Source organism: Nycticebus coucang, chromosome X (genome assembly GCF_027406575.1).
Source record: "Nycticebus coucang isolate mNycCou1 chromosome X, mNycCou1.pri, whole genome shotgun sequence".
NCBI lineage: Eukaryota > Metazoa > Chordata > Mammalia > Primates > Lorisidae > Nycticebus > Nycticebus coucang.
Window position 1 is genome coordinate 186,837,033 of NC_069804.1, and position 15,997 is coordinate 186,853,029.

The 15,997-nt window shown below is 37.0% G+C and overlaps 1 protein-coding gene across 1 annotated transcript in view; it reads right to left on the minus strand.

The window, feature by feature from the left end:
* TMLHE (trimethyllysine hydroxylase, epsilon) overlaps window positions 1–13,724 on the minus strand; it is a 68,536-nt gene extending 54,812 nt beyond the window's left edge. The window contains 1 exon segment of the mRNA XM_053579133.1: window positions 13,629–13,724. Within this exon segment, the coding sequence (XP_053435108.1) occupies window positions 13,629–13,724 (96 nt within the window).
* Window positions 13,725–15,997: the final 2,273 nt, after the last annotated feature.

Genomic DNA, 15,997 nt, shown 5'->3' on the forward strand with positions numbered 1-15,997 from the left:
TACATAAATCTATAAAAGACTTAGACAACATTTAATATCTGTGGCATAACTGACCTCAATAGAACACCTCACTCCAAAAGAGCAAAATACACATTCTTTTAAGCACACATGTAATATTATACAGTATAAAACATATGCTCGGCCATAAAACAATTTATTATGCATTTAAAAAGATTAAAATCATAAAGTATTTTTCCAATCACCATGTAATTAAATTAGAAATCAATAGTAGAAGGAAATTTGGGAAATTCAGAAATATTTAAAAATATTAATAAATTAAGCAACACACATAAATAATTCAGGGGCTAAAGAAGACAACAAAGGGAATTTACAAAGTATTTTAACTGAATAAAAAGGAAACTAACATATCAAAAGTTATGGGATACTTCATACTTTTTAGAATGGCCATTGTCAAAAAAAAACAAAAGATAAGTGTGATGAGGATATGGGGAAAAGGGTATGATGGTGGGAATGTAAATTAGTACAGTCATTATGGAAAACAGTATGAAGTTTCCTCAAAAAATTGAAAGTAGAATTTCCATTTGATCCAGCAATCCCAGTTATGTATGGGATGAAAGTTATAAAATCAGTATGTCTACACTTCCATGTTCACTGTAGCACTATTCACAATAGCCAAGATATTGATCAACCTACATGTCTATCAACAAATGATTGTATAAAGAATATGAAATACTATTTAGTTTAAAAAGTAGAAGGAAATCCTGTTATTTGGAGCAATGTAGACAAATCTGAAAAACATTATGCTAAGAGAAATTAGCCAGGCTAACAAATTATCTTACTTAAATGTTAAATCTAAAGAATTTTAACCCATGGAAGCAGAGAGTAAATTGGTGATTACCAGGGGCAATGTGGGGAGGAGGAGACTGTGGAGATGTTAGTCAAAGGATATAAAATCTTAGTTAGATAGAAGGAATGAATTCAGATCTATTGTATAGCATGGTAACTACAGTTGTTTAACAATGTATTGTGGACAGTGATGTCAGCAAGATGGCAGAATACGAAAGTTCAGACTTTATTTCTCCCCAAAGAAAGTTCAACTAGCAACTATCCACAGATAAGGATACATTTGTGAAAATCCCAAACTTTGGGAATAAACCTTAGACATCCATGTGGACCAGAGAACTGAATAAAACTGCAGTGTAAGGATCTCCCTTTGACTGCAAGGCTTCACACCCTCTCCTAAGTTGGCATGGTGCATCACAGAGAGGATTCTCCAGGACCCATGGTTTCTATAGTGGGAAAAGAGAACTAAAGGCAGACATCCAGATTCCTAGCATTATAAGATGCTTCCCAGGAAACCCACCATGGTCTTACCTCACAGGGAACAGAACGGATAATGGCACAGTGATATTGCCTAGGGCCAGGTAGAAATGAAGAAATGATACAGAGATTGCAGCAACCAGTGTGTGGATCTTGGTGGTAGCTCTTTGTTCCTACCAGCAGTGATGCCCCATCAGAAATACCAGCGAATGACACAGCCCACCCACAAAGTCAAGCTAGTCACTCCCAGAAGCACAATGGGGAGTTTAATCTGGCTTGAGTCTCTAGATGCCCAGCATCAAACCCACCCATGGAGGGAATCACCCACAGCAGTTCATTTTGGTAAAACACAGGGACTAGACTTGCCCTGTCTAGAAGAGCAGAGGCTTGGCTTGCCTCAAATTACATATCAAATACCCATAAGAAAGGAAGATAAACCTCATACATGCATTTCTACTGAGAATAGAAGATGGTCCCTACTGTTCTGAGCAGTTACTCTACCTAACCTCAAGGACTAGCCTGCAACTCTGTCCAACCACAGATCTCAAATGGTGGTACTTCCCAGCCAAGGAAATAGACTCCATGTCCCAGCCTGAGCACAGATGATTACAGAGCCCAGCCAGCAGCTCTGCCAGATCTCAAAGCTCAGTCAGCGTCCTAACTAGATATTGTAGCTCAGCCAGCAGCTCCACCTAGCTGAGAGCAAAGGCAGCATCCCACCCAGCCTTTTAATCTGACAGTGAGCTCCACCTGCCAAGGGTTGTCCATCTAGTATTACAGACTAGACTTAATAGTGAAGGTCTATACCTATCAAAATCACCAGCAAAGGTTAAAAGAGGTAGCTGTCTCCTATATGCAAAGACACAAATGTAAGAAGACAAGAATTAAGATGAATCAAGGAATCATAATACCTGTAAAAGAAAACCATAAAGCTCCAAAAATGGACCCTACAGAAATGCAGATCTATGAGATGACTGACAAAGAATTCACACTAATCCTCTTTTGAAAGTTCAGTAAAAGGATATATGTATAGAAAATTAAATGAAATGTAGAAAATAATATATGAACAAAATTAGAAATTTGACAAAAAATAAAACAATTAAAAAATAAAATCTTAGAGAATACAATTCCTGAAATGAAAAATTCAATAAAAAGTTTAATTCAACAGTGGGATTGATAAAGCAGAAAAATCAGTAAGCTTAAACACAGAATATTTGAAATTATCCAGTCAGAGGAGCATAAAGGAAAAGGAATAAAAAGAATGAAGAAACCTTTTTAAGGGGCACTATCAAGAGACCTAGTGTTTGTATAACAGTAGTACATGGAGAAGAGAGAGGAAAAAAGCCAGAAAGAACATTAAAATTAAAAGCTTATACACAGCCAACGACACAATCAATAAAGTAAATCTACAGAATTGGAGAAGATATCTGTATACTACACATCCAATAAAAGGACTGATATCCAGACTCAAGCAAATAAATAAGAAAAGGTCAAACAAACCCATTAAAAAATAGGTAAAAGATATGAACAGAAACTTTTCTAATTAAAACACACTAATGGCCAACATCTCTAGTTATCAGAGAAATGCAAATCAAAACTACATTGACAAATCACCTAACCCCAGTGAGAATGGCTCCTATCATGAAGTCCCAAAGCAAGAACACTCTTACACCGTTGGTAGAACTACAAACTAGTCCAACTTCTTTGGAAAGTAGTATGAAGATTCCTCAAAGAACTTAAAGAAGACCTACCATTTGATCTTGCAACACTACTACTGGCTATTTATCCAAAGGAAAAAAGGGCATTTTATAAAAAAGACACCTGCACTTGAATATTTAGAGCAGCACAATTCACAAAGACGTGGAAACAACCCACGTGCCCATCAATTCATAAATGGATAGATAAAATGTGGTATACGTATACCATGGAGTACTACTCAGCCATAAAAATATGGTGATTTAGCACCTTTTGTAACAACTTGGATGGAACTGGAGACCATTCTCCTAAGACCTAAGTGAAGTATTGCAAGAATGGAAAAACAAACACCACATGTACTCAACACTAAATTGGTACTAGTTGATGAGCACTTTTGTACACATACAGAAGCAAAACTCAGTGAAATTCAAGAAAGTTGGAGGGAGAAGAAAGGTCAGAGTAAATTCCCCACCAAAAAGTACATTGCACCAGTACACTGCACACTTTCTAGGTGAGAAGCACAAATATAACTTTGACTTAAATATACAAAAGCATAATATGTAACCAAAATATGTGTATCCCCCTAATATTTTGAAAGTAAAAAATAAAAAGAAATAATGGCTAGCAACTTCTCAAATCTAGGAAAGTCTTTGTCATCAAAAAATTCAGACACAGGAAACAGGCCCTCCAATCAAATTCAAGCCAAAGAATATTTAACCAAGATACAATAACCAAACTGTCAAAAGTCAAAGAAAATGGTCTCTCTCACCTCTGTTCCTGTACCCACTTCCAACTCTCTTTGGAAGTGATCTAAACTTTTCTCTTTGTTTTTCCTAAATAAAAATTTAAAAAAGAAAAAAGATATTGAAGACAATGCTATGAAAGCAGCAAGACATAAGAAACATATCACATACAAGGTAGTACCAAAATAGCTATCAACAGACTTCTCATCAGAAACCCTGGGCCAAGAGAGAATTGGATGATATATTAAAAGTGTTGGAGGCAAAATACAGCCAACAAAAAATTGTTTACTTGACAAAGCTGTCCTTCAAAAACGAGGAAGAAATTGTTTGAGAAAAAAAAATGAGAAAGAAATGAAAACTTTCCCAGACAAACAAAAGCTAAGGGAGTTCATCATCACTAGGCCTGCCTTACAGGAATTACTTTAAGCTGAAACAAAAGTCCACCAATTAATAACATAAAGCATATAAAAGCACAAAATTCTATGGTATAAGTAATACAGAGTTATATTCAAAATACTCTAATGTAATGATGGTATGTAAAGCAATTTTACCTCAAGTATAATTTAGTTTATTAAAGACAAAATTATTTAGTTTAGTTAAAGACAAAACTATTAAAAACAAGTACAGCTAAAATAAATTATCAAGGGCTCAAATTACAAAATGATGTAAATTTTTGACATTAAAAACAAATGTCCAGGGCGGCACCTGTGGCTCAGTGGGTAGTGCACCGGCCCCAGATAATGAGGGTGGCGGGTTCAAACCCAGCCCCAGCCAAACTGCAATAACAAAAAAATAGCTGAGCATTGTGTCAGGTGTCTGTAGTCCCAGATACTTGGGAGGCTGAGATAAGAGAATAGCCTAGGCCCAGAGTTGGAGGTTGCTGTGAGCTGTGGCACCACAGCACTCTACCAAGGGTGACAAAGTGAGACTCTGTCTCTTAAAAAAAAAAAAAATGTCTGTGATGAGGGTAATAAAAGTTAAGTTGCTATCAGCTTGCAATAACCTATTATAAGTATGATGTTTTATGTAAGCTTCATGGTAATGACAAAGCAAAAATATGTAGTAGTTGGCTCTTCAACAACACATATTTGAATTGCATAGGTCCACTTATACACAGAGTTTTTTCAATAAAATAACTGGAAAAATTTGGGGGGCTTACAGCAATGTAAAAAAACTCACAGATGAACCACACGGCCCAGAAATATCCACAAAGGTAGGTATGTCATCAATGCATAAAATATGTGTAGAGACTTGTCCATTTTATCATTTATTCCAATAAAATATACAGAAATTATAGAAAGTTAAAATTCATCAAAACTTATACACACAAACACATATAGACAATACATGGTGCCATTCTCAGTTGAGAAAATATACAAATGAAATGTTGCAGTATTAAATCATAACTGCACAAAATTAACCACAGTACACACTGTAGTACTGTAATATCTTTGTAGATATCTCCTATTACCATTGTAGTGAGCTTAAATGCTATAAATATCTGCTTAAAAAGCTCTGTGATGTAAATCATCTCCATGTGAGCAGTTTATTTCTCTGGTAAATCACCTATCACAGTAAAAAGTGATCTCTCATGGTTCTTATGTATTTAAATTGTGTTTAGTGCAATACCATAAACCTTGAATAACACCATGGGATCCATACAAAGTGCCACTCGTGATGCTGGAATTGCTCCCCAAAAACAGAAAAAAAGTCATGACGTTATACGGAAAAGCTGAATTGCTTGATAACTACAAGAGATTAAGGTCTGCAGCTACAGTTACCTGACATTTCAAGACAACTGAATCCAGCATAAAGACCACTGTAAAAAAAAAAAAAAGGAAAAGGAAATCAGCAAAACTGTAGCTACAGCTATTGTCAGCAGTCATGGAAATGAAAATCTTGCATACTTTGTGAAATATCTTTTTATCTTATATTGAAAATGCTGATTTTATGTGGGCACATAATTGGTTTAAGAAAAGCATACATGTAGACTCTGATATTACTTGAGAAAATATGTATAGAACTTAAAGCAAAAGGAAGGCAAAGGATCTAAAGATGGAAAATTTAATGCAAGCAAAGGAGGGTTTAATAATTTTAGAAAAAGATTTGGCTTAAAAAATGTCAAGAGAAACAACTTCTGCTGACCAAGAGGCAGCAGAAAATTTTTCTGATGTCATAAAGAAAATTATTAAAGGTAAATCATATCTGCTTGAACAGATTTTAATGCAGATGAAAGTACCCTCCTCTGGGAAAAAAATGCCTCAAAGGACATTGACTAGTAAGGAAAAGAATTGAGCTCAAAGATTTAAAGCAGAAAGGGATAGCCTAACTCCACTGTTTTTGCAAATGCAGGTTTATGATCAGGACTGCCCTTATCTAAAAGCCTGTTAACCTTGAGCTTTGAAGGAAAAAGATAAACACCAGCTGCCACTCTTTTGGTTGTACAACAAGAAGGCCCAGACAACGAGAACCCTTTTTCTGGATTGGTACAATCAATGCTTTGTCCCTGAAGTCAGTATATTGCCAGTAAATGACTGCCTTTTAAAGTTCTTTTAATACTGGACAATGCCCCTGGCCACCTAAAATGCCATGAGTTCAACAGCAAGGTAGTCTACTTGTCCCAAAACACATTTCTAATTCAGCATCTAGATCAGGGAGTCATAATAATCTTTAAGGCTCAATACGTACAGTACTCTGGAAAGAATTGTTAATACTGGGGAGGGGCAAGATGGCCAACTGGAGCCAGCTCTCTACAGAAGCTCCCATCCAGAGGGAAGAATTATGAGCAGAAATTACCCAACAATGTTGAAGACTGGGAGCTGAGCTGAGAGAGAAGAATGATAACTGCACGTCACCTCTGCTAAGGCAAGCTGCGACCCCAAGAAAGCAAATTTCAGGTAAAAAACACATCCCAAAGGAAAAGTGTCCGCCCCCTCCTCCAAGAGTATTTTTTTTTTTTTGGTTTGCTGTAGGTTTTCTACAGGTGACCGTTGAACTGAGGACCTCTTGTCTCACTCCACGGGAGAGAGTTGCAGGAAGTGGGGACTACTTATGCAGAGGGACCCTGCTGTGACCCTGAGCACTCTCTTGCCAGGCATGAAAGTTGAACTAACATTTTCCCTGCCATTTTGAACTTCCAGTCCACCCTCCCCCCATCACCTGACGGTCCAGTAGCCTCCCTGCAGAGACCGGAATATCTGCAGTTCATTGCTAGGTCTGGGCACTTCAAGGGCCATGGTAGAAAAGCTACACTGTAACAGTGAGCCCAGCAGTAGTGCAGGCAAAGGGGGAGGCTGTCCAGCTTGGCTTTGTTAAAGTGCAAACTAGTTGCAGGAGGAAGCTTGTGAGCTGCACACCCTGCCTTGCCAGAACCAAGCGCACTGTGCCACATTCTGCCAGAGGCATGAGCCCCATGCCCTGCCTTGCTAGAGCAAGCAGAAGAAAGGGTCTCTAACATCGAAGACAAAGCTTTTGAATGCCCCCAAATGCTCAAAGAAGAGCATCATGACCAGGTGGGTTTCATCCCAGGGGCCCAAGGATGGTTCAATATACATAAATCTATAAATATATCACATAAACAAAGTAAAATCAAAGACTGTATGATTCTCTCAATTGATGCAGAAAAAGCTTTTGATAATATCCATCATCCTTTCTTGATAAGAATGCTTAAGAAAATAGGTATAGAAGGAACATTTCTTAAACTGATAGAGGCCATCTACAGCAAACCTACAGCCAATATCGTGTTGAATGGATTAAAATTGAAATCATTTCCACTCAGATCAGATTGTCTCCACTGCTTTTTAATACTGTAATGGAAGTCTTAGCCATTGTAATCAGGAAAGAGAAGGCAATCAAGGGTATCCAAATAGGATCAGACGAGATCAAACTGTTACTCTTCACAGATGATATGACTGTATATCTACTGTATATCTATTTTCCAGATTGTATATCTGGAAAACCCCAGGGACTCAACTACAAAAGTCCTTGAAGTGATTAAGAAATACAGCAGCATCTCACTCAGGATACAAAATCAATACTCACAAATCTGTAGCCTTTATATATATGAACAATAGTCAAGGTGAGAAAACAATTAAGGACTCTATTCTCTTTACGATATTGCCAAAGAAGATGAAATATCTGGGAGTGTATCTAACTAAGGACGTGAAAGATCTCTATAACGAGAACTATGAAACTCTGAAAAAAGAAATAATGGAAGATATTGACAAATGGAAAAATATACCATGCTCATGGCTGGGAAGAATCAACATTGTTAAAATGACTATATTTCCCAAAGCAATGTACAGATTTAATGCAATCCCTATTAAAGTACCTCTGTCATACTTTAAAGATCTGGAAAAATTAGTACTTCATTGTATATGGAAACAGAAAAAAACCTCGATTAGCCAAGATGTTACTCAGAAATAAAGACAAATCAGGAGGTATCACGCTTCCAGACTTCAGACTATACTATAAATCTATAGTGATCAAAACAACATGGTATTGGCACAAAAATAGAGAGGTGGATGTATGGAACAGAATTGAAAACCAAGAGATGAACCCAGACACTTATCATCATTTGACCTTTGACAAGCCTATCAAAAATATAAATTGGGGGAAAGATTCCCTATTTAACAAATGGTGCTGGGTAAATTGGCTGGCAACTTGTAGAAGACTGAAAATGGACCCATACCTTTCACCTCTAAGAAAAATTGACTCTCACTGGTTAAAGGACTTAAACTTAAGACATGAAACTATAAAAATTCTTGGAGAGAGTGCAGGGGAAACACTTGAAGAAATTGGACTGGAAGAATACTTTATGAGGAGGACACCCCAGGCAATTGAAGCAACATCAAAAATACATTACTGGGATCTGATCAAACTAAAAAGGTTCTGCACTGCCAAGAACACAGTAAGTAAAGCAAGTAGATAGCCCTCAGAACGGGAGAGGATTTTTGCAGGTTATATTTCCAACAAAAGTCTGATAACCAGAATCCACAGAGAACTCAAACTCATTAAAAGAACAAGTGATCCCATTTCACTGTGGGCAAGAGACATGTACAGAGCTTCCCTGAAGAAGACAGGTGCACGGTCTACAGACACATGAAAAAAATGCTCATCATCTTTAATCACCAAAGAAATGCAAAATAAAACCACTTTGAGATATCATCTAACTCCAATAAGAGTAGCCCACATCACAAAAATCCCCAAACTACAGATGTTGGCATGGATGTGGAGAAAAGGGAACACTTCTGCACTGCTGGTGGGAATGCAAGCTAGTACCTTCCTTTTGGAAAGCAGTTTGGAGAACACTCAGGAATCTAAATATAGACCTGCTGTCTGATCTTGTAATTCCTCTACTAGGTGTATATCCAAAAGACCAAAAATCACTTTGCAGTAAAGATATTTGCACCAGATTGTTCACTGCAGCTCAATTCATAATTGCCAAGTCTTGGAAGAAACCCAAGTGCTCATCAACACATGAATGGATTAATAAATTATGGTATATGTATACCATGGAATACTATGAAGCATTTAAAAAGATGGAGACTTTACCACTTTTATGTTTACATGGATGGAGCTGGAAAATATTCTTCTTAGAGTATCTCAGGAATGAAAAAAACATCCAACGTACTGGGTGGTGCCTGTGGCTCAAAGGAGTAGGGCACTGGCCCCATATGCCGGAGGTGGCGGGTTCAATCCCAGCCCCGGCCAAAAACTGCAAAAAATAAAATAAAATAAAATAAAATAAAATAAAATAAAATAAAACAATCCAATGTACTCAGTACTACTATAAAACCAATTTACAATCACTCACACTTTCATATGAGAGATAAATGACATCTATAGCCCAGGATGAAGGAGGGAAGGGGTGAGGAATGGAAAGGGAGGGGGTGGTTCGATAGAGGGAGGGTTAATGGTGGGACTACACCTATGGAGCATATTGCAAAGGTACAAGTCAAATCTATAAAGAAAGCATCCTCAAACTGCGGCCTCCGGGCCACATGAAGCGGTGTGAATTGTATTTGTTCCCATTTTGTTTTTTACTTCAAAATAAGATATGTGCAGTGTGCATAGGAATTTGTTCATAGTTTCTTTTTTTAAACTATAGTCCGGCCCTCCAGTGGTCTGAGGGACAGTGAATTGGCTCCCTGTTTAAAAAGTTTGAGGACGCCTGCTATAAAGTATTGAACACAATACTTAACACTGTGATTAAGTAAATGAGGTGAAAGATATGTTAATTAGTAGGATGTAAGTACTCTAATTTGTACAAATAATCAACACATTGAATCCCACAAATGCATAAATGTATTCATGATCTATGTATATATGACTTCATAAAAAAATGAAAAAAAAAAAGAATTGTCAATACTATGTAAGAAAACCCTGATAGAGGGAACACTGTGAAAGTCTAGAAGGATTATGCCATCATTGTTATGTATATATAAAAAGCTATAAAAGTCATTGAACCCAAAACAACAAATTCCTGCTGGAGAAAATTGTGTTCAGATGTTGTTCATTACTTCACAAGATTTATGACAGAGCCAATCAAGTAAATGATAAAACACATTGTGGATGTGGACAAAACAAGTGGGGGGGGGTGAAGGGTTTTAAGACATGAATCTTGGAGAAACTCAATAGCTAATAAGCACCACACCACAGGAATCAATGGAACTCAACTTCATGGAGATAAGTGCTTCTAAACCAGTACTAGATGATGAGGAAAAAAACAGAGGAAGCAATTCCAGAAAAAAAAAAAAATTGACATCAGACAATCTGGAAAAAGGGTTCCAATTATTCAAGATGGCTTTTGAACCCTTTTTAGAACATGGGTGCTCCTATGACACAGGTACTAAAACTAAGGCAAACAGTAAAAGAAGGTTTGGTACTGTATGAAAATATTTTTAGAGAAATGAAAAGGCAAAAATATCAGACAGAAACTATGATATATTTCTGTAAAGTTACACTTCCTCCCCTGCTTCCCCTTCCACCTCTTCCAATTCTTTTGCCTTTGCCACATCTGAGACAGCAAGACCAACCCCTCCTTTTGCTTCTCCTCCTCATCTTAGTCAATATGAAGACAATAAGGATGAATCCCTTTATGATGATTCACTTCCACTTAATGAATAGTAAATATATTTTCTATTCTGAATGATTTTCTTAAAAATAGATTCTTTTCTCTAGCTTACTTTATTGGAAGTATATGGTATGTAATATGTACCCATTAAACACACAAAATATATGTTAATTGACTCTATGTTTTTGGAAAGGCTTATGGTTAACACTAGTCTATCAGTAATTAAGTTTTAGGGGAGTCAATAGATATATGTGGATTTTCAACTGTGTAGGAGTTAGTATCCATAACTCCTGCATAGTTCAAGGGTCAGTTTTATTTCCCTATGATATAAACTCTTCCTGAGAACAGATACAGAGAAAACACTGTATACTTTTAAAGGAAGTATAACCCTCATATCAAAATCAAATCAAGATGGCACAATTATAGCTTAATCTCACTCATGAACATGCTTCCCCAAAACAAAATACACTGGTAGAGCATATCTAAGAAAAAATTAAAAACATGAATCACAATGCCCAAATTAGATTGCTCCTAGGAATACAACATTGCTTAAATTTTAGAAAATACATTATAGAACTTCACAAATTAATAGATGATAAGGGGTAAAAATACATTAATTTCAAATTTTGATATATTCACAAAACATCAGATAACATTTCCATTCATGTTATTAAAAAAACGTTAGTAAATTAAGTATAGAATATCACTGTTAAAGGGTACAAAAACACAGCAAACACACTTAACAATAAAATATTAAAAGCATTCCCATTTATATATTGCTGGTGAGACAAAAATTGATATAACCATTTTGAAAATCAGTTTAATATTTTTATATCTACTAGTGTTGAAGAAATGCATACATTTTATCCTATAATGATGGTTTCCAACAGCCATCTTGCCACTTCTTGGTGGTTTGTTGGAAATGTGTATGGTGGAGTTGGCTAGCACAATGATTGCAAGGGCATTATTGATGTTTAATCATCGGGTCAAGGCTGTTAGGCATCCTGAAATGTTCTGGACAGTTCCAGGCAATACAGAATCCTGCCTAATGTTTTAATATGACCTTGGCAACATTATTGCAAATTAATGTAGTCCATACAAATAAAAAACCTATTTACAATTATCAGAGTCCAGAACTTAACTCCTTTTGTTACATGTAAACATAATATATTTTTGTACAAATTTACTGTATAGTATATTTTCTATGAATAAATCTACCAAGTGAACTAAGTGTGTGTTTCCTTTTGTTGAGAAATTTATCCAAAATTAGTCATTATTTTAGAAAATCATGTATAGATGTAAGCATTTGGCTACTTCAAGTGGCCATGCTTGTGAGTTTACATATTTTAATATATTACTTTATTATGAATCACATTTAATTTTTCCCTTAAATTCTAGTTAGGGCATTGTGCTCATATTTTAAAATCATGTGTATGGTTAGTTATGCTACTATGAACTTCACTTATTGTTAATAAAGAAGTTGGTACAAAATATTTCTTACAAAAAGGGGGAACCGGGAGACACCCTTTCAAGATGGCTGACTTGTGATGGCACAGGATGCTTGAATCCTCCACAAGAAGGAATCACAATAGCAAGTAGATAATCATATTTGAAATAGAAAATCTAACAGAGAATGTTAGAATTCAGCAGATAAGTGAAAGGAAACACCCAAGGCATCAAAAGAGAAGGAGGCAATGTGGACAGCTGAGCTGGGATTGTCTGAGAGCTCAGAGAAGCTCTTTGGTTCAGGTAAAGAAAGAGATTCCCCAGTAGTCTATATCTTTACCGCAGAGTCTCTCAATCCCCAGGGACCCTGAGACTAGCATAAAGAGCTACCTAGAAACAGAGCTCATGTTGGGTCCCACATACTCCCTAATTGTCAGGCAGTTGCAGCATGGGTCATTTTAGGAGCTTTGCCTCCACATGATTATCCTAGCCCTACCTCCACATTTCTAGAGCCTGTACTGATATCCCACCATAGCCACCCAGAAGGCTGCAGTAGCAAGAAATCAGTTGGATCCAATGAAGTCACAACACTCTAGCCCACTCACTGTCCTGCACTTCAAGGAAAGGGCAGTGTGGCAAACCAAGGAAGCTTGCCTCCAGGACAAAGTAAGCTAAAGTGCATGCATTCTGGAGCCTGAAACCTACTTGCTCAGGGCCACTGTCACTAACAGCAACCCCACCCTCCTCAGCAGCAGGATCAGCATGCAGTTGCATGTGCCCTGAGAATAGGCTTTCCCTGACAACTGCTGCCACTGTCACTGTAACCTCAGTACACTGACCAGGACCTAGGGATCACTTAGCCCTGCTTACCATAGCCTGCATAGATACACACTGCTGGGAGGCCTAAGAATGAACCTGCCCATCTTGGGATTCCCCTGTACAGTGCCTAAGCATATTACCCAAAGTCCTGGGGGCTATCTAGCCCTTCAGTAATCCCAGGCACGCATAATCAGGAGACCACACAATAGACCCAAACTGCCCCTGGTGACCAAGCATATCATCCAGAGGCCTGGGGAATCGCTCCACTTCATAGACCACTGCTGACATCTGGGAACTCCTCCTGGGCCACCACAGACAGACACACCCAGGCTGACACTTCCACTTTCACTGGAATTCACCCTTTCATACATATGGGGGCCTTGACACGGGTCTATACAGCCCATCACAAAAGCAACTACTAACACCAGCAAGTGCCACGTGGAAGCCGAAGCATTGTCCCTCCACCACTATTACAATTTTCCATCCAGGCATGCCATTTAGGGGCCCGAGAACTTGCCCAGCTGCTTGCTACACTGCTGCTATTCCTAACACTCAAGAAAGCTGCCTACCCTGTTAACATAAGTGTCCATAATGCCAACCAGGGGCCCAAGGACAGTCACACTTGACCTGCTGCTGCCACCACCAAGGCCTAAAGATGGGTCCATCTGGTGTCCCTCAACACAGCCTTCACTTACAACTGTACACTAAGCCACTGTGAAAATCACAGACCCCACTGACACTGTCTATAAACAGTATATAGAGACTACATACTACTGCACACATCTAGAAAAAAAGCTAGAGTGTCCTACCTAACCAACACTATAGGAAAAAGTCTTGCCCTATGAAAGCTAATCCAAAAAATTAGCAGAAATGACTATAATACTTGATGAGCAGATATCAATAACAGGATACAAGAAACATAAAAAGAAAACAAGGACATAAAAACCTTCAAGGGAACACAATAATTTTCCAGAAACAGATTCCAACAACAAAAACTGATGAAATGTCTGAAAAATTATTCAAGATAATGAAATGAAAGAAGCTAAATCATATACAAGAGAGCACAGATAAATAATACAAAGAAATAACAAAACAGATTCAGGATATGAATAAGAAATTCACCAATGAGATAGATATCATGAAAAGTAACTGACAAGAAATCCTGGAACTGAAGAATTCAATGAATAAAATTTAAAAAAAATTGAGAGCTAATGCCCTTATGGTAAAATGATTTTTGTACTTTTGGGTAGATACCTAGTAATGGGACTGCAAGATCAAATGGAAGCTTTACTTTCAGCTCTGTGATTATCTCAGCTCAATTCACAATTGCCAAGATGTGGAATCAACCCAAGTGTCCATCAACACATGAATGGATTAATATGTGGTTTATGTATACCATATAATACTTACTATTAAGCCATAAAGCAGATGGAGACTTTATGTCTTTTGTATTAACCTGAATGGATTTGAAGAACATTCTCTTTAGTAAAGTATCACAAGAATGGAAAAGCAAGTATCCAATAATAATATGAAACCAACAGATAAACAACTACATACCCACATGAGAGAAAAACACAATTAAATTCATGTGGGGAATGTGGGGGAGAGGGAAGAGGGAAGGAAGGAAGGGGATTGCTAAATTCTCACCTAATGACATAATGTGAGAGTATAGTGTACACCCCCTGAATGAAGATATCAACTACAACTTGGACTTTACCTAACAAATGCAAACAATGTAACCTAATTGTTTGTACCCTCACATTAATCTGAATTTTTTTAAAAAATGAGAGCTTAAAAAATAGACTAGATGAAGCAGAAGAAACAATCTAATAATATTCTGAAAATAGGTCTTTTGAAATAGCCCAGATACACAAAAGCTAAAAAAAAAAGACTATAAAAAGAATGAAGAAAGCCTACATGATGTATAGGACACCATAAAGTGGCCAAATATCTGAATTTTGGGTGTGCAGGAAGGTAAAAAGACGTCTAATGGCACATAAAACTTATTTAATGAAATAATACCTTAAAACCTCCAATTCTAGTAAGAAGACATCTAAAAACAGGAAACTCAGAGATCTCCAAATAGTTACAAATCAAAACTCTTCTCCCCATCACATTGTAGTCAAACTGAAAGTCAAAGACAAATAGAGAATTCTACAAACAACAAGAGAAAAGTGTTTAGAGAATGTAAAGAAATCCTCATGAGAGAAAAACAAAACAAAACAAAAAACTTGCAAGAAAGAATGCTATACCCAGCAAAGTTACCCTTTATTATAAAGGAGAAATGAAGTCTTCCCCAGATAAGCAAAAACTGCAAAAATGCATTGCCACTAGACTGGCCCTATAAGAAATGCTTAATGTAGTCCTACACCTGGAAGTGAAAGGATGAGCTCTATCATTTTGGAAACAGATGAGGCTACACAAGAACTGGTAGAGCCAACACACAAATGAGGAAGACAAAGAACTCAAATGTTACCCCTACAGAGAACTACCAAACTGCAGAGATAAACAATAAGGAAAAAGAAAGGAACATAGGATATATAAAATAACCAGAAAAAAATCTAACAAAATTACAAGAATAAGTCCTATGATGATATGTGCTTGTGTTCATCTCTAGGTTCTCTATTCTGTTCCGTATACCTACCACCCCATTTTTGTACCAGTACCATGCAGTTTTGATCACTATAGATTTATGGTATAAACTGAAGTCTGGTAATGTGATGCTTCCTGGTTTGTTTTTATTTCTAAGTAATGTATTAGCTATTCGAGGATTTTTCTGATTTCATATAAAATGAAATACTTTTTTTTTAAAGTTCTTTAAAGTATGACATTGGTGCTTTGACAGAGATTGCATTAAATCTGCAGATTGCTTTGGGTAGTATGGACATTTTAACAATGTTGATACTTCCCAGCCATGAGCATGGTAAAATTTTCCATT